This window comes from Carassius auratus, chromosome 15 (assembly GCF_003368295.1).
Source record: "Carassius auratus strain Wakin chromosome 15, ASM336829v1, whole genome shotgun sequence".
Lineage (NCBI taxonomy): Eukaryota > Metazoa > Chordata > Actinopteri > Cypriniformes > Cyprinidae > Carassius > Carassius auratus.
In genome coordinates this window covers 5,023,668-5,046,258 of record NC_039257.1, presented here as the reverse complement: position 1 = coordinate 5,046,258, position 22,591 = coordinate 5,023,668, and the positions used below count along the sequence as shown (strand labels likewise).

The window sequence follows — 22,591 nt, the reverse complement described above, 5'->3', positions numbered from 1 at the left end:
TTTATGTTAAACGAGTCACTGAAAAAAACTTTTCACTCAGGAATTGCTAGTAAATCTACCAAATAAATAGAAAAGGAACTAGTGAAACAATGAATTTATGGACTAATTCAGCCAATAAATCAATTGCTGAAAATGTGCACAACCTCAAGACATCCTAGATTAGTTTGTTTCTTCATAGGAACAGATTTAGAGGAATTTAGCAATTAATCATTCGCTCACCAGTTGATCCTCTGCAGTGAACGGTTGCCTTCAGAATGAGAGTCCTAACAGCTGATAAAAACATCTCAATAATCCCCAAGTAATTCACTTGACTCCAGTCTATCCATTAACTTTTAGTGAAGGAGAAAGCTGTATGTTTCAATCCATCAAGGTGTTTTACCTTTAATTCAAACTAATTTATAATTACACTTCCTCCAGTGAAAAGGTCCATTCCCTGTTATCCTCTTACATCATAAGCCACAGACATATTTGTTTAGAACTTTAGCAGTGCTTGATATGAGCATATTTCTCTCCTGATTCAGGCGAGATGAGTTCTCACTGGAGAAAGCAGAGGGATTTGTTTAAATTGCAAACACACGGTTTATGGATTATTGCGACGTTTTTATCGGACGTTTTTCTGACGGCACCCATTCACTGCAGAGTATCCATTGTTGAGCAAGTGATGAAATGCTAAATATTTTCAAATTTGTTCCAGTGAACAAACAACGTCATTTATCTGGGATGGCCTGAGGGTGAGTACATTTTCAGCATATTTTCATTTTCGTGTGAACGGTCATAAACATAACATTTTGAAGTAGAAAGACTAAGATAGTGTTTTTTTTTTTTTTTTTTTTTTTTTTTGTAAAACCAATACTTCCCTTTTGATTTATAGCTTTGTAAAAAAAAAAAAGGTCACTGTATATTGTCAGTTTATTACAGTAATGAACAACATAAGGGTCTAAATTGCAAGGACTGAGCAAGTTATGACATGAACACACCACATGGGTACAGTCGCACTTAGGGCTCCGTTCTATCCCCCGAGGCTTTTAATTGTGAGCTTCCAGCTCTGATTTGAAAAAGCACAGCTTAAGTGAAATACTGTTATATGCAATTTAGGCTTGTTAGAAAACCATTTCACAAGGATTAATTATCAAGGCCAATTATTTAGAATTGTATCATTTGAAAGGTTAGCTCTAGGTGACAGAAGAGAGGAAACAGACCTGAGGCAAAGCAGGCGGCGCGTATGGCCGTGCATTTCAATGCCATGTGAAAATGAACTCGCCCGCAGAGCAAATTGCATTGACCTGGATCGCACGTGTTGACGGTGAAGAGGCAGAACTCCGCAGGAGAGCCTTTAACCCTTTGCCTGGTCAACTGAGATGCCTGACAGTTTAAACTGAGGCTTTTAGGAGAACTAAACTGGCCTAAATACTGTATTTTTCATGTCTTTCTTATGACTTTAGACAGGCTATTGTATATCCCGACAGTGCAATAGTGATATAAACAGCAACATGTACATGGCAGCACTGGAGTTCTTTTGTGTTTCACTTGGTTAACAGGTTCATTCTTTCATTTCTAACAACATTTAACTTAAAATTTAGATGAGTTTTCTCCATATTATAAAAAAACAATTAGTGACTTCATATATCAATCTTTAATGGTACGTATTACAAAGTATAGTGCTCGCTTATTTGAGATTTAAAAAAAAATACATATACATTATAGGTTCTACAGATACTTGGTTTTGTTCTTGAACTCTTTAAAGTGGCAAAGCATTAATAAAGAATAAGTTTACGAGCATTTTACTGTAAGTTAATAAAATGATCTGTAAATGTTTTACTTTATAAACCGTTTAAAGTACCTCTTTGTAAAAATAGCCATCAAAATACATTATAATGCATTGTTACCTATGCAACTATTTTAAATTCTATAATGCATTAAAACATGTAAGCAGAACATAACTATAATGTCGCCTCTGGCTTGCTTTGTTGGGGACACTTAATTTCCAGCGATATCGTCGACTTGATTGCACAGATTCTATTTAAACTGAACTGAGCTGGATGATGACATCACTGAATTCAATGATGAACTGCCTTTTTGCATTATTGACATACTATTTTCCTATTCAATGCTGTTCAGTTGCTTTGTCATAATCTGTATTGTTAAAAGCACTATATAAATAAAGGTGACTTGACTGCAATGCATTATGGGGCTAACGTTTAAAGATTCAAGTTCTGTAATGGAGTATAACTGCTGTCATTTACTACTGTTACTAATGAAAAGATTTATAATTATGAATCATTATAATGCATTATAGGTCCACTATAAAGGACTCCTAATTGGAAGATTAGGAGCATTTTACTTAAGATTGCATAACCCACTGCACGTTTCATAATACATTACAAAGAGTTGTATGTTCTCAGATATAATTAACCTACATTATAATACATTATATACTGTACTGTATAAAAGCATGTAAGCAAAACATCATTAAAGGGGTCATATGCAATTTCAAGTTTTTCTTTCTCTTTGGAGTGTTTGCAACACGACGCATAAAAATACAATATAAGTCATTATAAACCGTAATTATATCCCCACTGAATGCAACAAATGCCTTGTTTGTAATGGGTTTTATTGTTTTTGTCTCGTCGCTCCAGGACACAGCATCACAGTATGTTAAGGGACGTAACATTTCAGTCACACGCTTGAGGTATTCGGCCAATCACAACGCACTGAATAGCTGACCAATCAAAGCACAACTCTCTTTTCAGATCAATGATCCTTGTAAAAATCGATGCGTTTCAGAAAGGCATGGCATAGAGGAGCAACAATAATGTACAGTATGTGGAAAAGAATGTGTTTTTTTTACTTTAAAGCACATAAACACATTGCATTATACCAAATACACAAAATAATGTTCTTTTTAGCAACACCATATGACCCCTTTAACGGTATAATATATAAAGATATTACAGAGGATTAAAACTATTAATTTTATTTATGCATATAAATAATTTGCATATGAATAATTATTATATAGCTAAGGTCCAGGTTTTGCTAATGTTTACTTTTGGCATCAGGCTGTAAATTTGAGTTTTTACAAAAACTGTAAATTTCAGATTCCCATAAACCATCTCTTTGACTGTGAACTTTGTGAGTAGATAGAATAGTTGAAACATGCTCCGTCTTGGCCCAGATTGGGAATGCATCATATTTTATGTTACAGATTTTAAGCTGCCTGTATTTGTGCAGACCTCAGCAGAGAGAGGAATACCAAGTACAGTAATTCAGGTCTCTCAAGTAATATACCAGGCTAATTTAAACCATCAAGCATCTTTATGTAATTAATCAGTAAAGCAGGCCTGCACTGCACAGCAGATTGAAGTTTTTGCAGGCCTGGGACAAGAAAAATCAAGCTCTGCTGGGGGAAAATTGCCCTTGACATGCAGAGGAGAAGATCCCAGAGTTCCAGTGCTGAATAAACAAATAAATAAATAAAACAACAAACAATCGGGTCCCAATCGATACCTTGACCAGGGCAACTGGATGGCAGCCTTTCTTCTGAGCTCCATGGCCGTGGAGAAGTAAAACAAACAGTGTTTGTGTAAAGGTCTTCAAACCCCAGCCGGCTCAACCTGCCATTGATTATGGTGATGGAGCACTCAAAGGGATGTTTGGCCACCAGACAGAAGCAGTAGTGCACATCTAGTGTATACAGATCATGTCTCATTATGAGCACATGACAAAGAAGAAGACAAAGCCAGGGACGCCGAGCTTCAAATAAGCCGGCTGTATTCTCAGGACATTAAAAATAAGTAAATAAATAAAAAATGTGTAAATGAACCAGACCTCCACTGAAGTTAAGAACTTTACATTTTATTCTATAATTATTCATGTGGCTTGTTTGCACATTTGAAACATTTTTATTATACAATATTCAATGTGCAAACTACATTTTCAGTATTAAGAAAGCTTTTTTTCCCCAACAAGTGGCTTTGTAGCATTAAAATGCATTGTCTGTACGCAGCCTTGCAACCGAGCGAGCTGAAGCCAACGATCAAACACTCTCTCTCTCTTTGTTAAATAGTGTTAAGAATTCTGATTAACTTTAGCATAGTTTTTTGGACCGTTATTTTAATTGGTTCACAGTTATTTATTCATTTCAGCATTCAGTTGTGTTCTGAAAGTCCTTGAATGGTATTTTACATCAGTCAATTTGTAGCAAAATATTTAGTTATATACTGATGTTTATCACTGTTTTTAGTTAAATAAATTAGAAGTTATTATAAAAAATTATTATTAATGTAATAAGTTTACGATTGTACCTGTCATTGTAATTAAAATCGTAATTGTTTTGTCCAGGTAAAAAAAAAAAAAAGTTTTTCCCATGATATCAGACAAGATTCAAAAGATTGGGTTTGAGTAGCTTATACAGCATGCAATATTGAATTGTAATGAATAAACTGTATAAACCTAAAACATTTATACAACGTGTGACTAACTGACATGCATAAAAAAAACTAACAACAGTAACATACAAATATACTTTATAGTTGAATCTTGTCATTGTGGTTTTAATGTGTTCACTTCTTAATTTCACTTCTCAATTAATGTTTGTTTCAAAACCAACTTCTAAGACTGTAAAAACCTTACCGTTCCTGAAATATAACCACTGTGATAATAACCTAGTCATTTCTAACATGGCTAGTGCAGCCATACTCACTATTAGCAAAGAGAGTGATACTCTAAACATTTTGAGGTCCTTTATTAATTTCTAATGTTTTTGTGTTAATAACATGTTTAGGGAGGAACTGTGCTTACCATAGTAATTGTTAAAAGATTGTTGTTGTGTTCAGGAGCAGGACTGTGTTCATATAGTCGTCACGCACCTATGCCTTCAATACTTTCACGCTTCTCCTTCACTAATTTCAGCTGCATCTGGGTCCTTCACCACACACACACACACACACACACACACACACATATAAAAGGCATTAAGGCTGGCAAAATTACACGAATTGAAATGCAACATCGAACAAAAATAAATGACCTGTGGGTAAAATGTTATCCAAGATGCACAGTTTGACAGCTCTATGTACTTTCAGTAAGTCAGGCCCTATAAAAGCATGAAGGGAAGCATGTGCACAGAACAGCCGACAAATATCACACTCGACCTGTGTCGATAGTTATCACATTACTGCCATCTAGCGGTCGACAGTAAAAGGACCGTTTAACTCTTTGCAGCTGGCATTACAAAATAATACATGCGAAATGTTACTGTCGTAATTATTAAGCCTCTTAGACAGCAGTGAAGGACCAGTAAATTATATATTGTATATTACAAAAATATTCCACTCCACGTCCTCATCGTGTCTGGCTCTCAAATTTAGAGACGGGAATGTTTAGAATGTGACAAATTAATAATATTCAGTATAAAGACACATCATCTTTGTTTATTCATCATGCACACAAAATGTCAAATGTGTTTGTTTGGCCACTGATGGGATTTTTGTTGTCCTTTTTTTAAAACGTCTTTAGAGACACAAACACTAACAATCAAAGCAGTGCATGTTCATTTGATGCGTCATATCTGCTTTAACTGTGACTGCAGAAATGATTCACACCCTTAACTCACATTGTTCTAGGTAAGCATACACATTTAAACATTTACACTAAAATGGTTACGTTAACAAATTCAGTAGTGATGAATATGCCATTTACAAAAAGTATGTTCTTCAGCCAAAAAAAATCATCTTGGATATGGTGTCTGCTTGAGACATTTAGATTGGGAAGAAATGTCATGTTCTGCCAGATTTTATGGTGGATGTCTTCAGGGTTTTATTTTATTTCATGTCTAGGCTATTACAGAGTGCTAGCATTGTCAATAATTTCTGGGTCATTTGAACATTTCTATGTTCCTGATTTGATCTTTTTAAAACCTCACAGTCATGTTTGTTGTGATATTTATGATCTTCTGTGTCCAATTATATCACAAGCAAGCAATGAAAGGGTATCTTAATTTAGCAGGGTTCATTTAGTAAAGAGGGTGAGCAATTACTAAATAACTCGGATGATATCAAAATATTTGATTCTAATGTTACCTACAGTATTGTTCAAAATAATAGCAGTACAATGTGACTAACCAGAATAATCAAGGTTTTTAGTATATTTTTTATTGCTACGTGGCAAACAAGTTACCAGTAGGTTCAGTAGATTGTCAGAAAACAAACAAGACCCAGCATTCATGATATGCACGCTCTTAAGCCTGTGCAATTGGGCAATTAGTTGAAAGGGGTGTGTTCAAAAAAATAGCAGTGTCTACCTTTGACTGTACAAACTCAAAACTATTTTGTACAAACATTTATTTTTTCTGGGATTTAGCAATCCTGTGAATCACTAAACTAATATTTAGTTGTATGACCACAGTTTTTTAAAACTGCTTGACATCTGTGTGGCATGGAGTCAACCAACTTGTGGCACCTCTCAGCTGTTATTCCACTCCATGATTCTTTAACAACATTCCACAATTCATTCACATTTCTTGGTTTTGCTTCAGAAACAGCATTTTTGATATCACCCCACAAGTTCTCAATTGGATTAAGGTCTGGAGATTGGGCTGGCCACTCCATAACATTAATTTTGTTGGTTTGGAACCAAGACTTTGCCCGTTTACTAGTGTGTTTTGGGTCATTGTCTTGTTGAAACAACCATTTCAAGGGCATGTCCTCTTCAGCATAGGGCAACATGACCTCTTCAAGTATTTTAACATATGCAAACTGATCCATAATCCCTGGTATGCGATAAATAGGCCCAACACCATAGTAGGAGAAACATGCCCATATCATGATGCTTGCACCTCCATGCTTCACTGTCTTCACTGTGTACTGTGGCTTGAATTCAGAGTTTGGGGGTCGTCTCACAAACTGCCTGTGGCCCTTGGACCCAAAAAGAACAATTTTACTCTCATCAGTCCACAAAATGTTCCTCCATTTCTCTTTTGGCCAGTTGATGTGTTCTTTGGCAAATTGTAACCTCTTCTGCACATGCCTTTTTTTTAACAGAGGGACTTTGCGGGGGATTCTTGAAAATAGATTAGCTTCACACAGACGTCTTCTAACTGTCACAGTACTTACAGGTAACTCCAGACTGTCTTTGATCATCCTGGAGGTGATCATTGGCTGAGCCTTTGCCATTCTGGTTATTCTTCTATCCATTTTGATGGTTGTCTTCCGTTTTCTTCCACGTCTCTCTGGTTTTGCTCTCCATTTTAAGGCATTGGAGATCATTTTAGCTGAACAGCCTATCATTTTTTGCACCTCTTTATAGGTTTTCCCCTCTCTAATCAACTTTTTAATCAAAGTACGCTGTTCTTCTGAACAATGTCTTGAACGACCCATTTTCCTCAGCTTTCAAATGCATGTTCAACAAGTGTTGGCTTCATCCTTAAATAGGGGCCACCTGATTCACACCTGTTTCTTCACAAAATTGATGACCTCAGTGATTGAATGCCACACTGCTATTTTTTTGAACACACCCCTTTCAACTAATTCAACTAATTGCCCAATTGCACAGCCTTAAGAGCGTGCATATCATGAATGCTGGGTCTCATTTGTTTTCTGAGAATCTACTGAACCTACTGGTAACTTGTTTGCCACGTAGCAATAAAAAAATATACGAAAAACCTTGATTATTCTGGTTAGTCACATTGTACTGCTATTATTTTGAACAATACTGTATGCAGGAATGGGAAAAAAAAATTATGACAATGGTAATTCTGAATTAAATTATTCGTTGTAAATGTTATAATACAGTTAAAAGCTGAAATGCATAAAAACTTCCCCAAGTAAGTTTCTTTAAGATCCTGTTGAGGATGTATTTAAATGCGAGACTGCACAGGCAACAAGGATGTAGTGTAAAAAATAAAACCGTTTAATATCAATATGAATCATACGTTTATGGTGTGACGGGAAATATAACACTTTGAGTATTTACAATGCAGATGCTTTTCCACTCCTGTCGTTAATGGACTTGAAAGAACTTTCATTAAACACTCCACATATTTTATTACACAAGACATTAGACACTTTTCACAGAAATGAAAACACTTGCTAGATCTGTATTATGAAGTCATTCACTAAACCCCAGCTGCTTGGCTATAAAGACCTCAAGACGAAGCCATTTTGACTGTGCAAACATGTCTTCTACATCACTCATTTGACATCAGGAGGGGTAAAGACACATGTGAGTTAACATAGTATCCACAACTGTACAAACTATATCTGTGTCCCAGTGTTTGATGTATCAAAAATGCATGACTGGCCAGCACACTGATGTGCTAGAGGCAAGTGCAGTTTATGTTGTCCTAACAGAGGAGAAGGGGGACATTTATGATGATGTCTGTCCGTCAGGGTTCACCGTCTCTGCCTCTGGCTGTTTCTCTGGAATATTTGTCTCTGTGTCTGTGTCTCTTTGCTGCTCTGCCAACATGTCAGTCAACTTCATGTTCAGCAAAGGGTCCCGAGACTGTGGTGCCACCTGCTGGTTATAAAAAAAACATGATGGACAAATACAAAATTAAATCATCTAGTCTAAAGAATAATTTAGCTCTCAGACTCACCGCAGGTCCTCCTCTCTTTCTTAAATAAATGCCCTCTGCTAGCAGCGCTTTTGCAGTCTCTTCAAACAGCAGCTCAGGTTCAAAATCCCCTCTGCTTTCTAATTCACCATACTTCATTACAAACCTACACAGAGATATAGTAACACAACAACTAAACAAAAAAGCACAGAAAACTCAATTTAAAGTGATTGCAAAGTACTGTAAAAATGTGTAATTTCCTATCATTACTTGCCTCTGACATGGTGATACAAAGTTGGGCTTGAGGAGTTCAAAGGCTCTTGGTCCATTACCATAAACCTCAAAGAACTTCCTAAAGCCAAAGAACAAAAAAAAAGTCATGTGAGTTTACTGCAAAGGTCCAGCATGCATGCAGGTTTAACTGGAAGGTCAGTGACCCAAAAATGGGCTAGAGGTTTTCCAGCACTAGAGTCTAGTACATGTAATTTTAAGTTACAAACAGTCTGGAGTCAGTTAAGACCAGGTTGTTTTTGAAAAGACGTCTTTTGTGCTCACCAACGCTGCATTTATTAAATCAAAATGCATTAAAAATAATAACACTGTGAAATAGACTTAGAATGTTTTTCAAAGTTTTCCAGATTTTAAAATGTAATTTATTCCTGGGATATAAAGCAGATTTTTTTCAGCATCATTACACCAGTCTTCAGTGCAACGTGATCCTTCAGAAATCATTCAAACATGACATTTATTTAAAAATACTGAAACCGTTTCTCTGCTTATTTCAATTCAATGCATGTTCTTGCAGAATAAAAGTATTATTTTCCTTCTGATCCCAAAGTGTGTGCATATAGCATTAAGTTCAAAATAAACTTAGTAAAAACAATAAATGCATCAATAAAAATATGACAAACATTGTTGTTTCATGTATATGAAGTGTGAAGTACAAATGAAGGGCACATAATAACAATAATAGTAATATGTAGAGCAATAATGTTGAAACCAAACCAAGTGACTAAATATGATATATTAGAGGTTCGTTTGGACTCACGCTCGGATTTCATCCTCTTTGTATAAGATTTGAGGTACAGTATCTGCTGCATGTCTCTTCAGTGGTCTCGCACCTTTCTCATAGAGAGGTTCTCTCTTAGGAGGAAAAGCAGCATACACATCAAACCAGATGGGCCTTTCCTCGTGCTTGATGACTCCAGCTCGCATTAAATCACGAACCCTTTACAAACAACAATCAAGCATTCATTCAGCCTCGAACTATACACTAACGTCACACGAAATGGCTCTGGTTTATTAGTTCCGTTCTTGGCATTCTAAAATGGTTTTTGAAACAGTACACTTTCATATTACATAAATTAATTTATAATAAGCAAATCTCTTGTTCTTAGACATGTTTTATACTTAATATTTTTGTCATTAACCTTGAAATGAACTCAAGAAGCACATGCTGTCACTAAAGCTTACCTCGTAAACACGGTCCCGAATTTCTCAAGTCGACTTCCAGCCATTATATGTCTTTATGATAACAAAAATGTAATAAGATATAAATAAATATCACAGAAAAGTCAGAAAAATGTGACAGTTACACGCTCTCTGTTGCAGCATGGATACACGACTTCCGGTGTTACTACGGGTACCCATTAAAGACAAACTACAAGAATGCGAAGAGGGAAAAAAAACAGCTACCGTGGTTTTGATAGTAGTCAGTTTATTACAAAATGCAGTATTTAACATGAACATCCACTTAAAGATTTATACAAAACGTATATGTAACACTTGAAAGAAATAAAGTATTAACAATAAACATTGAGCTGAAAGTATAGTTTGGCAAGACTAGACTATAGTCTGAAACTACACTGAAAATGTGATATTCAAATCTAAGTTAAGAAATAAACAATAGTTTTAAAAAGTAAAAGGTGAGAGGAAAAAAAAGCAGTATTGCACATTTTATAGATGACTAATTAAATAAGCATATATGTGACAAGTAAACTCTTTTAAAGGTCAGACTTTTGAAGCCCTCAGATAGAAGTTGTTCTGAGCATTATTTCCAGAATAATTGTTCCTGCACTTAGTGTGCCACGAAAGCACTACTCAAAAGAAGTGCAGGCCAGTCTTCCCAAAAAGACAGATAGGAATAATACAGTAAATAATACAGTTTATTAGTTTATTTACTAGCAGAAGCTAATATTTCTCCATAATTCTAGGAGTACATTCCAAAAGTTACTGACGATCAGGGTGGTGCATGGAAATTGAATACACTGCTGTTGTGTATTTGTGTAGTTTTTAAGTTAAGAGAGGTTTTGGCATTATTTTGGAAGCTGTATGAAAATCAAAAAAATTGCAAGTAAGTGTGCTTGGATATGGAAAAGCTTGAGGTGGTCCAGGTGATCTCAAGCACTAAGATCCAAAGATGTCTTCATGGTACCGCTTTTCATTCTGTGAAAAAAAAAAAGCATAATCATGTAAAATTATTGACCATATATCATCACAGTTCACCAGACACGACAACTGAGCCCTTACAAGAGCATAAATGTTGTAAGATATGATTATCTGAAGCAGCTATAAAATGTGTCAACAATTTAAAGGTTCACCTTGAGCCTTGACAGATATTCCTCAGCCTGAGTAAGAGTGATGCCCAGTCGGCTGACTAATATTTCCTTGATAGTGGCAGCCACATCATGGGCCATATTCATACCTCCACAAATATACAGATGCCCTGGATTATGGTGCAGAACCTCAAAGACCTTGTCATTCAGTTGTTCTCGCAAGATGTCTTGGACATAAACCTGGACCAAGAGTGGAGAACAAAAAAGAGTAAGCAACAACCCCAAAGAGTGTTAACTGCTGTTTAGAATTATTTTTTTTTAGTTCTAACTATAATTATTTAGTAAAAAAAAAAAAAAAAAAAAAAAAAAAAAAAAAAAAAATATATATATATATATATATATATATATATATATATATATATATATATATATATATATATATATAATAAAATAAGATATTATTAAATATTAAATATAAATAATTAATAATTTATTAATAGTTTTTGTGTCTACCTTGGGTTGTCCAGTTTGTCTCGAGTAAGCTGTGACAATGCTGCTCAGGGTGCTATTATCTCTCATGTCCAGAGTCTCCTCTTTGTAAAGATGATCAATATCTGAATCTCGACACCCGAACACGAGTGTCATTGGATTCCCTTTCAGACCTTAAAGAAATAACACAACTTCAACTTGAGGTTCAGAAACTTGAGGCAAGCTAATTCAATGGACTGTTTGAAACCACTTGAATGTGATAAGGGATACAATTCTATACCTGTTTTTTTCATGTCATGCAATTGCTGTTGCCAAAAGCTACGGAAGGGAGCAATGCCGCTCCCAACTCCCACAAGAATACAGGGAGCACTAGGGTCGGATGGAAGATGGAATCCATCAGAGCTGGAATTGTTGCATAAATGGAACAAGTTAGTGAGTTATGAAGAGAAAAAATGATCTTGTACATCTTAGGAATGTAATATGAAGGGTACCTATGAACGAAACATGGCACCAAGTCTCCTTCTTTGATGGTATTGAGCCAGGTACTACAGAGCCCAAAATGCAGTGGACCTTTTCCCTCTAAAGAGAACAGAACATATGATAACAACAGATTCATTTCTTCAGTGAAGTTTTATGTCTAGTAGAGAGTTCAACTGTTCAGGTATCAACTAATAAATGATTGCTGTCAAACACAGGTTTCCCGTACCCTGTGTGTAATAGTTGACCACGGCCACAGTGAGGTGGAGCTCTTGAGGGTGGAGGTCTGGGGAGGAGCTGACGGAGTAGAGGCGTGGCTTCAGTACAGGCAGCTGGCTGAGGAGAAAGGCAGCAGAAGGTTCCAGAGAGGAAAACTCCTCTAGCACCTCAAGGAAAGTAGGTTTGTGGAACTCCTTCCATGTTGCGTAGACTTGGAAATCCTGTAGTGGAAGGATGAGTTGGTATGTATTTAACCAACACACAAAGTCAAAACAACCCATGATAATTCCACACAATGGCCCTTTTTTATGAAAAATGAGCTAAATGAATTTCTTCATAAGCATTCATAAACCATAATGTAAATTGTCACTTTCGATATAATGGGACATGCTATGAAAGAATGGACCTTTAGCAGACGCACTGCTTTGGATTTTTCAATGATACACAAATACATTATATAGTGTTGCCTTGCAAAATTGCAAAATCAAATTGGTTCCATTAAAAAAAAAATACTGGGACAAAATGACATTGGTTCTGTTACTGGTTCTCACACATGTATTCAGGATACCATTTTTAAAATGTTAATAAAACAAATGCAACTCAAAAACAAGCAGCGCATCCAGTGTGGACCTATCCCCAAAATGAGTCGGTTATTCTTAGTGAATCAAAAACGTACAGCACAACCAGTATAGGCCCATCCTTAAAAAAAAAGACCCTTATGAGCTGGGTCTTTAAAGTGAATCAAACACATACAGTGAGCAGTGTAGTCTGATTACCAGCTAACTGAATGTAAGAAAGCAGTTCTTTTTAGTGAGCTCACAACAGTTCAGCCAATCTAGTCCAGTTTCTAGAATAATGATTCCAAACAGTTACCGGTATACTGTATACTGGATACTAAAAGTATATATACTGTATATATATATATATATATATATATATATATATATATATATATATATATATATATATATATATAAACTACCTAAAAATAAAATAAAATAAAAACTTTGAAAGTTAACAAAATAATTAAAAGACAAAAATTGTTGGCTAGTCTCATCAATAGTTTTGGAACATTTGTGATTGTCAAAAGGTGACTTACTGTTGCTAATGCGAGCAGGCGCTGTCTGTGATCTTCCTGCTTTGCCATCTTTGAGAGTTTGCGGAGGAGGCTTTGTGAGGGTGGGGTGGTGACATCCAGATAGTAGGTAAGAGCTTGGTCAAGAGGACATGGTGGTATCCGTTCATCTCTCTGCCACCTTTCACCATCTGCAGGACAGCATTATTAGGTATCATTATGTTATCATGTGTAAGACTTCCATTATGTAATTAGGTAAGATGGTTCAGTACCGGGGTAGGCACTGAGGAATTCCAAGCGTAGGCTCTGATTGATAGGAGGGGCATTGGGCAGATGCTTCAGGATGCCAGCTACTAATTCAGGTGAGTTCCCTGGGAAAATCCCGACATGGTCTCCAGGGACAAAGTTTAAGGTCTCTGTACTCCCATCCATCTCTAACTCCACCAATATTGTAGAACGACTGAGAACATGTAAAACAATCAAATTAATATTGTGTTCTGAGCAAATAAGACAAAACGTACAACTTAACAATGCACCTGTTTCTAGACATTACTATTATTATTACTATTTTTATTAATGGAAATACAGATGCATGAATACGAGTTAATTTGAGAGCAAACCTTGACTTTGGGCTCTGTAGATTCTGTCTTCTCTTCAGTTTCATGGGAACCACCGCTTTAGAATGGAGAGCTGACAGAGCTGTAAAACCAGGCCAGATAATTATAATCACTCCAGAAATATTGCAAATAAATCTCATAATAGTATTATTCTCTGATTTTTATGATTGCTGATCTACATATTTCGATGTAAAATTTCTAAATGTCATTAAGCAGTTCCATATTCAACATAGCATTTTTGCTTCCCTTGTTGACCACTACTTCAGGTTTCATCAAGTTTTGATCATAATTTCTCCCTAAATGATGTTTTTTATAAGGACATAGGTCTAAATGTACCTGTGATTCGGTCAAGTGTACAGCTGTCATTCTGAACTCTATGCCTCTGAGGATCCCAGGAATCTGCCAGACCTTCTTTTCCTGGAAGCTTACCTTGAATATTAAACTCCTTGCATGCATCCTATACATACAGAAAAACAATCTCATTGTTTTACCGTTCACCAGTTTTAAGTACCGAAAACAATGAATGCTCAATGTTTATTTTATTACTGAGACCTTAAAGGCAGCGCAAGCCCAGACTGAGAAAGCTTCCTCCTGTCCGTTCAGCTCATCTCCCTCTCCTGTGGCGGACACACGGATGGCTCCCAGCGCTGCTAACCTAGCATCCACTGCATGGGCGAACGCACAGAATTGTGGGTACATTCGAGAGCCGAGACCAAACACACAGTACCTGAATGGGGGAAGAAACAATTAAAACAACATTCTCTATCCAGGAGTAGAGAGAAAATAAATGTAAGGCATTTTAAATACTAACCTCACTTTGTTACTGAGGTTTTTCAGGCTGAGAAGCTGCTTCTTGAAACTCTGAGAGGAGAAGAAAAACCATGTCAGCAAACAAGAATCACATTCTAGTTACTGTGGTCCCTGTACAAATAATCACTGCAAAAGCAAATGGTTTCTTCCTAAAGACCTTTTCATTCTGACACATTGTAAATTCTGCACTAATTATGTTAGGTGATAATAACAGTTCATTACTAGCATCACTATAAGGTCACTGAGCATAAATATATCCACACCTCTCCATTTCCTGGACAATCTCCATTGCCAAAAGTGCTGGTGACAACAATTAAGAGGCTTTCCTTCTCCAGTTCACTGAAGTTGTAGTCCTCCATGCAAATGACCTGTGTAAATTATAAATTATTAATATATTACAAATGTACAGTATGTGTTTGCTGAAAAGACAAAGATCAAGCTGGGAGTATGTTTATTCGTTTGAACAGAGTGGTTTTTTTTTTTTTTTTTTTTTTTTAAGATTTATTAGTTATTGTATCCGGTCATAAGGGTCAGTTTTTTTTTTTTTTTTTTTGAGATTTATACATCATAAAATAAGCAAATAAAATACATAAAATATAGCATAATAAATAATCATTCCACTGATGTATGGTTTGTTAGGTTATGACACCATTAAGCAGAGATACAACTATTTTGGAATCTTTTGGAAAACTATTCTGGAATCTGAGGGTGCAAAAAAAAAAAAAAAAAAAAGAAAATATTGAGAAAATTGCCTTTGAAGTTGTCCAAATTAAGTTTTAAGCAATGCATATTACTGATCAAAAATTAAGTTTTTATATATTTACGGTAGTAAATTTACAAAATATCTTCAAGGAACACGATATTTACTTAATATCCTAATGATTTTTGGCATAAAATAAAAATCTATCATTTTGACCCATACAATTTATTGCTGGCTATTGCTACACATATATCCATGCGACTACTAGTTTTGTATTGATATTTTTTATTATACTATATTATTCAGATCATAAATTGGATATAAACAAAATATATAGAATTTACACTTATCAACACCAAATAAATTGCAAATGTAATGTTAAGGTTCATATCAGGTAGACTTAGCACCTCAAGGAACCAATTTCCTAGTTTCACTTTTAATAGAGGGTGATATTATTAAGAATGTGTCACATACGCCCACTTCCAGCCAAGTGTGGGTAATAATGCTCAAATTGAGTCATAGGAGAGCAATAAATGACATATGAATCAAGGGTGATGGTCCTCTTACCCGGGAGCTGAATGCACAATTCATCATGGTGTTTAGTTTCTTAGCAAAAGTCTGTGATTTCCCTGTTTCTGTGGCGTAGAGAACAGTGCAACGCACCCTCTTGGCCAGGGCTGATTTAATGAGTGTCTGAGAGAAGAGCACTACTCTAGAAGAGAGAAAAGAAAACAAGAATTTTAGCCATACTGGCTACACACCAAATGTTCACAGCTAACCTTTCAAGCATTCATTACATTGTTGCAGACAGATCTCTTCTGAGAGAACAGCACTGTGTTGTTCTGGTTGAGGAAGTGTGAACATGATATTGAGGTACCTGATCAATCCTTTGAAGCTGATTGCATGCCTCCTCTCCATTCTCTTCTTGTCTTTCCACTTGTGTGTCAACCATGGATCAGGCTTTAAATGGCAACAGACGAGACACATTAAGGCAAGAACATCCCAAAACGTTTGTTTGGGCATCATCATATTTCACACAGCTACATGCCACTAATCTGGCAATAATATTCCAGCAATGCACCTTTTCTGATGAATGCGGAAGAGATGTACTGACCTGGTAGTAGAAAAAGGGTGACAGGATGTAATTCAGCATTTCCTGGTGGAACACAGGCGTTAGAGATCCAGACATTGGTGGCACCAGCCAGACCCAATCGGCTGGACAGCCTCCGCGTAGACGCACCTCCATCTCCATGTGCTGCATGAAGGACTCTGATGCAGAATGGTGGTCGGTAATGGTGACCTTATTTTTCTGTATGCCAGTAAGACAAAAAGGTGATAAAAACTGGAAATAAATTTGTTTGATCTCATTGTATGTAGGTTTCAGAGTGGACATTCATGCTTAAAATTTCTATAAAAATCACATTTCTGTATGAATCTCATTGAACGAATTTTCTTACCAAAGTGTTTATAACTGCTTGCTATTTAAATCCACTTTACCTGAAAACTGTGCATCACTGCGACATTGATGGCCACCAGAGCTTGATCCTTCCATAGTGAGGACAGTTTTTGTGTCTCCAAACCCATATGACGGCCAACCCGCTGTAAGAAAACAAAATAAAAGAAAATCAGTACCTAAAAACATTTTCTTCTCTACTGTAACATTGAAAATATTGTAGCACCTCTAGAACATTGTAGCGTTGGGTATCACAGAAGTCCCTCACTCCAATCTCAGTGCCCAAGTACCAACCGTTAAAAGGACACGCTGGGAATTCAAGACCACCAATCTCCAGCAACATGTTGGCCACTGCAGGCAATGCATACCATCGGAGATTCAAATCCTTAAACCACTTGTACCTGAGGAAGTGCATGCAACCAACTTTACTGCTATGCAAAGGCATTGGCATATATTTTGCAACAGACCCTTGATCATGTAATTGAATTCAATACTTTAGATATAAATAATCTATTTTGCAGATGCAAATCCATTACATTTATAGCTCTGCATGGTTGCACCAATATGGCTCCATCAACTAGCAATTCAGTCAAATTCGCATAGTACTTAACTAAACTAATTAGGTAGCTTTCTAAAGTGAATAACTTTGGGCCTCATTTCTGGCTGAAATAATGTGGCATAGAGACAGGCTGTCTTAGGTTTGAATGGTTTTGCCATTCTAGCCTGATCTTTAAGTGCCTAGGAGCATTTGATTTTAAAGGTCCTTGTAATGCAAGCTCTTAAAGGGAAAAGCCTTGAATAATTTTCTCTTCAAGAAGCAAACAGATTTAATGTGGAATCAAGTAGACTGCAAGTCATTTCAGAAATCTGAGCACTTCAGTCAAGAGCTCTGGTGGTCTGTGTAAACAACATCGCACTCGAAACACACATTACAAGACTGAATGTCTGACTTTGTGTCTTTGTATTAAATCCATTGCTGCATTGTTACGTAATGCAATAGTTTAGAGAGTTATCAATCAACTGAATCTACTACAAGCATGTTTTTCTATTCGGCTGGAGTGCAAAACCATTGGCACTTACTGTGGGTGCTCCATGGGAACTTCCAAAATTAAATGTTGGGGAATTTCAAAAAACTGAGGGTCCTCTCCATTAGCTTGTAACACCAGTGGAAGCACATCAAACTGGCCGTAGTTTGGTGTCCATCCAAGCTGGATGCAAATCTGTGTCAAAATGACAAGATTAAAAGTTTGATGTAAAATGGACAAAGGCATATATATGAACTACCTTAAAACTTTTAAAAACTAATTATATAATAACACCCATTATGAAAAATATCTAAAAGAAAATATCTTAAAAATCGGAAAATATCTATTTATAAAAAAACAGAAACTAGTATCTACCTCTGTGAAGTCAACACTGGCAGGATCTCCTATTATTGTACCATCTGTCATCTTATAGCCAGCGTATCGTACCAGTTGACTATTCCATACACGGAAATCATGTTGGCCATCAGTTCTTTGAGGAAACACAGTGATAGCAGACCTGGCAAAATAAAAGAAAGTTAATTGTGACATCTTGTTCCACTTGCAAAGACAATCAAGATGGATGGATTATTAAAAAGCTGGCATAACACATTCTTGGTTTACCTCAGGTTGCCTCCATTGGTAGCAAACTGAATATGATCGCACAACATCTGAAACATATCCTCAGCAGTTCTGCATTTACGTGCATCAAACAGCTGCACAGGAAAAAAAGACCTAAATATAACTAGCCTATATGACTGCACACTTAATATTTGTTTTAGTTCAAACTAGAGAAACTACCTGTAAATTAGCCCACTGAATTCTGCCAATGCATCTGGGTGCATTTCTCCATGCTTGCTTAGCCCCAAATTCCACTTCTTTTGTGGTGAGCTGATATGAGCCAGTGGCCTCTATTTCCTTCGCGACTTCCTCCAAACGAGACAGATGCTCCTCAACTTTTGGGCTGAATAACAGACATAATTCAGTCAACTAGTCAACCTTTTACTATCTTCAGAATTAAGCCAATTTATTATGTCATTAAAATAGAGTAAAGAACAAGAATATAAGCTCGCTCTTAGAATTAACCACTGAAAACCCATCTGACTATTTTGAGGAAACATGTCCCTTTCGATTTCTGTGCTGGCTTTATGACCCTATAGGTGCTTCCTACTTTTTAAAGGATTTGTAGTACTGATTGATGAAGTCAATAGCTTGCATAAGGATGTCATCTGAGCTTGGCAGGGTGGAGGAGGGACAGCGCGTCATAGCCTTTGGAGTCATTATAGAGCCTTCACAAACATTAGACATACAAATCTGGCTCTGAAATAAAAGGGGAAAGTTCAATATTACTCTTTACCTTATTACTCATCACTCTGTGCAACTGCCAAAATAACATTGGTTAAAATGACACAATCACCTCTATAAAAACTTGAACTTTATACAAAAAAAAAAAAAAAGTTCGTGGTTAGCTAAGTGTGTTTAAATTAGTCAGATCTGCATTTGTTTATATATATAAAAAAAAGTATTTCATAATTATGTAGAAATAACTCACCTTAACCGCCCCATGATGTAATGTGTCTTGATGGCACGACCCATCCTGGAAGTTCTTCACTTTCTTGGAAAATGGGCATTGATTCACCTTGTTCACCCATTGCTAGGCATAGCATCAGAATGTTAAGAGACTGCATTTCCATTATAACACTGCATTTTATGTCACAGTTTTGCTCACCGTATTTTTTGTAATCTGCTGTGGTTTTACGTTCTTGTTCTCCCATTGCTAGGCAAAAACCAATAGAACGTAAGTATAACGCATTTCATTAATGACATCACATTTTATTTAAATTCAAGTTTTGTTTACCGCATTCGGTTTAATCTGCTGTAGTATTACATTATTGTTCTCCCATTGCTAGACACACCAACAGAACATAAAGATTAACAGTTGTATTTCATTTATGGCATTACATTTAATGTATATTTACATTTTGCTTACCGTATTCGGTTTAATCTGCTGCAGTATTACATTATTGTTCTCCCATTGCTAAACATACCAACATAATATAAGGATATTGCATTTCATGTATGGCACTGCATTTCCTGTTAATTCAAGTTTTGCTCACCGTATTCGGTTTAGTCTGGTGCAGTATTCCATTCTTGCTGGCTTTAGAGGCCTGGTGACCCATTTTTACCTGAAATATTGAAAAAATAATAAAAACAGTTAAATTTCATATACAATGTAACTGTATATGCAATTACATTTGCATATTGACATCATTGTTATGAACTTAAATTGCATTTCTCCATATATATATATATATATATATATATATATATATATGGAGAGAGAGATAGATAGATAGATAGATAGATAGATAGATAATACACACACACACACACACATTTGCAATTTTTTTTCTTACCTTAAGGTCTTTTCTCAGTTTGCAACGTTGTGTGCAGCTTTCCCACTTTGACATGCTTATATACTCGACCCAGAGTCTGCTGATGAGGGCAGGTCAAGAGTTGTGCTGGTCGGGGCAATGTGCCTCAAGGAGGGTGGGACAGCAGTCCAATTACAGTCTGACCAGTTCCTATCAAATGTCACAATCTTACACCCACACTGGAATCTTCATACGCCGGCGTCTATAAAACTCAGTTTGATGAATTGAAAGAGAAACTATTAACACACCTCACAAGGTATTTGGACTTTTCTGCTAAAACCAAATCTGTATTTCAAATATTACGAATATTATAAGTCTTTGAAATAAAAGATATTAATGAATGAACAAAATGTTTTTTTTTTACAGATTTTACTCAAAAAGTTTACTTTTTTATTCCATCCATTCATGTATTTACTGTACATCACATCACAAATTCCCCATGTATAACATTTAATTGTTCTCATTATATATATATATCTATTATCTTATAATAGGGTTACAGGAACAGACAATAAATGCATAGTAAACTCGATTTAGATCCATGTTTTAAATAGGTTTGAGGTTTGCCTAATATGGTATAGTGTTTATTTTTTCAGATATTTGTTATTGTTGCTGAAATGTTACTAAGCAACTGGGAAAAACGGTAAGTTCTTTTATTACCACACATTGCTCTTAAGACTTCTATGAATTTCCCAAATCCACATGAGAATATAAAGTCTTCCTTCTTCTTTCATTATGAAAGCTCTTCAAAATATGTCAGATATTAAACTTTCTAACAGAAATTGCATGTTTGTCAGAGTAGTTAAGAGCTTTGAGTTTTCTTTTAGTCTGATGAAGATTTATGGAGATCTGTATTTTATTTTCAAGGAACAATGAATAATACTTTAAGACATGTTTTGCATGAGAAGAATCATATGATAATCTGACTGTTTTTTAATAAAGCTGCTATTTCTGTCAATTTACAGGTTAACTGCAGAAATATTATAATTATAAAGCAATTAGTGGATTCCTATTGTTAGCCTTCATACTTTTTTCACTTTCAGTATGCACACTTGTGCACTATATTTATTTGCAACAACAGGCCAATATTGCAGAAAATGGAGTGTACATGGGTTCACCCATATTGACATCATTGTTATGAACTCTAAATGATCTACTTTTCATTTTGCAATGAACTTTCCATCTATTTGTTTAGCAACTAATGAAAGTCACACATAGCAACCACATTACCGGATTTCACAGCTAAGAGTGAAACGCATTTCCTTCAAGAAAATATTACTTAAGATGTTTCAACGTAATATAACATTGCATTTTCTCTTGCATTTACTACTTAACTGTGCGTTTATCACCCAAGCGATGATGTTGATATGATAGAGCTACTTCGAAATACAGTAAGAGCATAAAATTTATTTCTGTAAGATTGACCTGCCATGAACCTTAATTGTTACAGGAAAGCTTCCAGTAATTATCAATAAAGTCAAAGATATTCCGAGAATTACTGCTGTGTTTGTTCAATTACTTTTTGGTAAGGTTGGTGGCAATATTGTAGGTACTGTAATAACTAGGTTTGCCAGTTACTATTATTATTATGTTTAGATTTTTGGGGATAAAACTCCAAAATACACAAATTAAATATTAAAATGTATTAATTATCATTTCATTAAAATGTACAAAATAAACATTAAATGTAATATGCAAGTGTACTACTTCAAAATACAGTTACAACATAAAATTGATATCTGTAAGAGCATGGCACATCTGACCTGCCATAAACCTTAATTTTTACAGGAAAGCTTCCAGTAGTTATCAATAAAGGCAAAGATATTCCGAGAATTACTGCAGTGATCAAGGAAATGTCTCATGATTAAACATATATGGACAGTGATTTATATAATCGTATATATTATTATATAATCTTTGAAACAAACGTTGATAGTATGATAGAACACAGTTTACACCACCAGGTGTTACCACACTGTCAGTCACATTCATAAAAACCATACCTGCTTTGTCACAAGAATAAAATTATATTATTATTATTTTGGAAAAAAAAAAATCAAAATGAGCCCACTTCATTGCCTACATACTATTTCACATTAATAAACTGATCAGTAAGTGAATTGTTATATTGATTTTTGGGAAGGTTATTAAATTTTATGGGGGAAAAAAATCCAAAATGCACAAA

General features: G+C 35.6%; 2 protein-coding genes across 3 annotated transcripts; both read right to left on the bottom strand.

The window, feature by feature from the left end:
* Positions 1-8,017: 8,017 nt before the first annotated feature.
* On the bottom strand, positions 8,018-10,212 carry LOC113114807 (28S ribosomal protein S23, mitochondrial). Of its 2 annotated transcripts, none has more exons than XM_026281850.1 (5): positions 10,028-10,212; positions 9,603-9,782; positions 8,829-8,906; positions 8,597-8,720; positions 8,018-8,517 (listed from the first exon to the last, which is right to left on the bottom strand). In XM_026281850.1, the coding sequence occupies exons 1-5, from the start codon at positions 10,069-10,071 to the stop codon at positions 8,365-8,367; spliced, it is 579 nt and encodes a 192-aa protein (XP_026137635.1). In that variant the 5' UTR covers positions 10,072-10,212; the 3' UTR covers positions 8,018-8,364. The 2 variants fall into 2 exon arrangements, with proteins under 2 accessions (XP_026137635.1, XP_026137636.1); XM_026281851.1 differs by having other exon boundaries at positions 8,018-8,514.
* A 44-nt stretch (positions 10,213-10,256) lies between these two features.
* On the bottom strand, positions 10,257-20,640 carry LOC113114808 (nitric oxide synthase, inducible-like). Its single transcript, XM_026281852.1, has 29 exons — positions 20,389-20,640; positions 20,089-20,157; positions 19,962-20,009; positions 19,830-19,877; positions 19,701-19,748; positions 19,524-19,625; positions 19,143-19,291; positions 18,773-18,935; positions 18,596-18,687; positions 18,350-18,491; positions 18,030-18,169; positions 17,176-17,350; positions 16,994-17,095; positions 16,611-16,805; positions 16,374-16,456; positions 16,064-16,208; positions 15,060-15,164; positions 14,798-14,847; positions 14,539-14,713; positions 14,323-14,443; positions 13,990-14,068; positions 13,642-13,829; positions 13,394-13,560; positions 12,305-12,515; positions 12,090-12,177; positions 11,879-12,000; positions 11,623-11,771; positions 11,155-11,349; positions 10,257-10,999 (listed from the first exon to the last, which is right to left on the bottom strand). The coding sequence occupies exons 1-29, from the start codon at positions 20,440-20,442 to the stop codon at positions 10,961-10,963; spliced, it is 3,444 nt and encodes a 1,147-aa protein (XP_026137637.1). The 5' UTR covers positions 20,443-20,640; the 3' UTR covers positions 10,257-10,960.
* Positions 20,641-22,591: the final 1,951 nt, after the last annotated feature.

Coding starts and splice junctions, on each gene's coding strand:
- LOC113114808 (XM_026281852.1), bottom strand. CDS start 20,442: ATGTCAAAGTGGGAAAGCTGCACACAACGTTGCAAACTGAGAAAAGAC. Junction 19,292..19,523: donor TACATCATGGGGCGGTTAAG/GTGAGTTATTTC, acceptor CTTTTATTTCAG/AGCCAGATTTGTATGTCTAA. Junction 11,350..11,622: donor GACAAACTGGACAACCCAAG/GTAGACACAAAA, acceptor CTCTTGGTCCAG/GTTTATGTCCAAGACATCTT.
- LOC113114807 (XM_026281850.1), bottom strand. CDS start 10,071: ATGGCTGGAAGTCGACTTGAGAAATTCGGGACCGTGTTTACGAG. Junction 9,783..10,027: donor TTCGGGACCGTGTTTACGAG/GTAAGCTTTAGT, acceptor TTGTTTGTAAAG/GGTTCGTGATTTAATGCGAG. Junction 8,907..9,602: donor AAAGAGGATGAAATCCGAGC/GTGAGTCCAAAC, acceptor CTTTGGCTTTAG/GAAGTTCTTTGAGGTTTATG.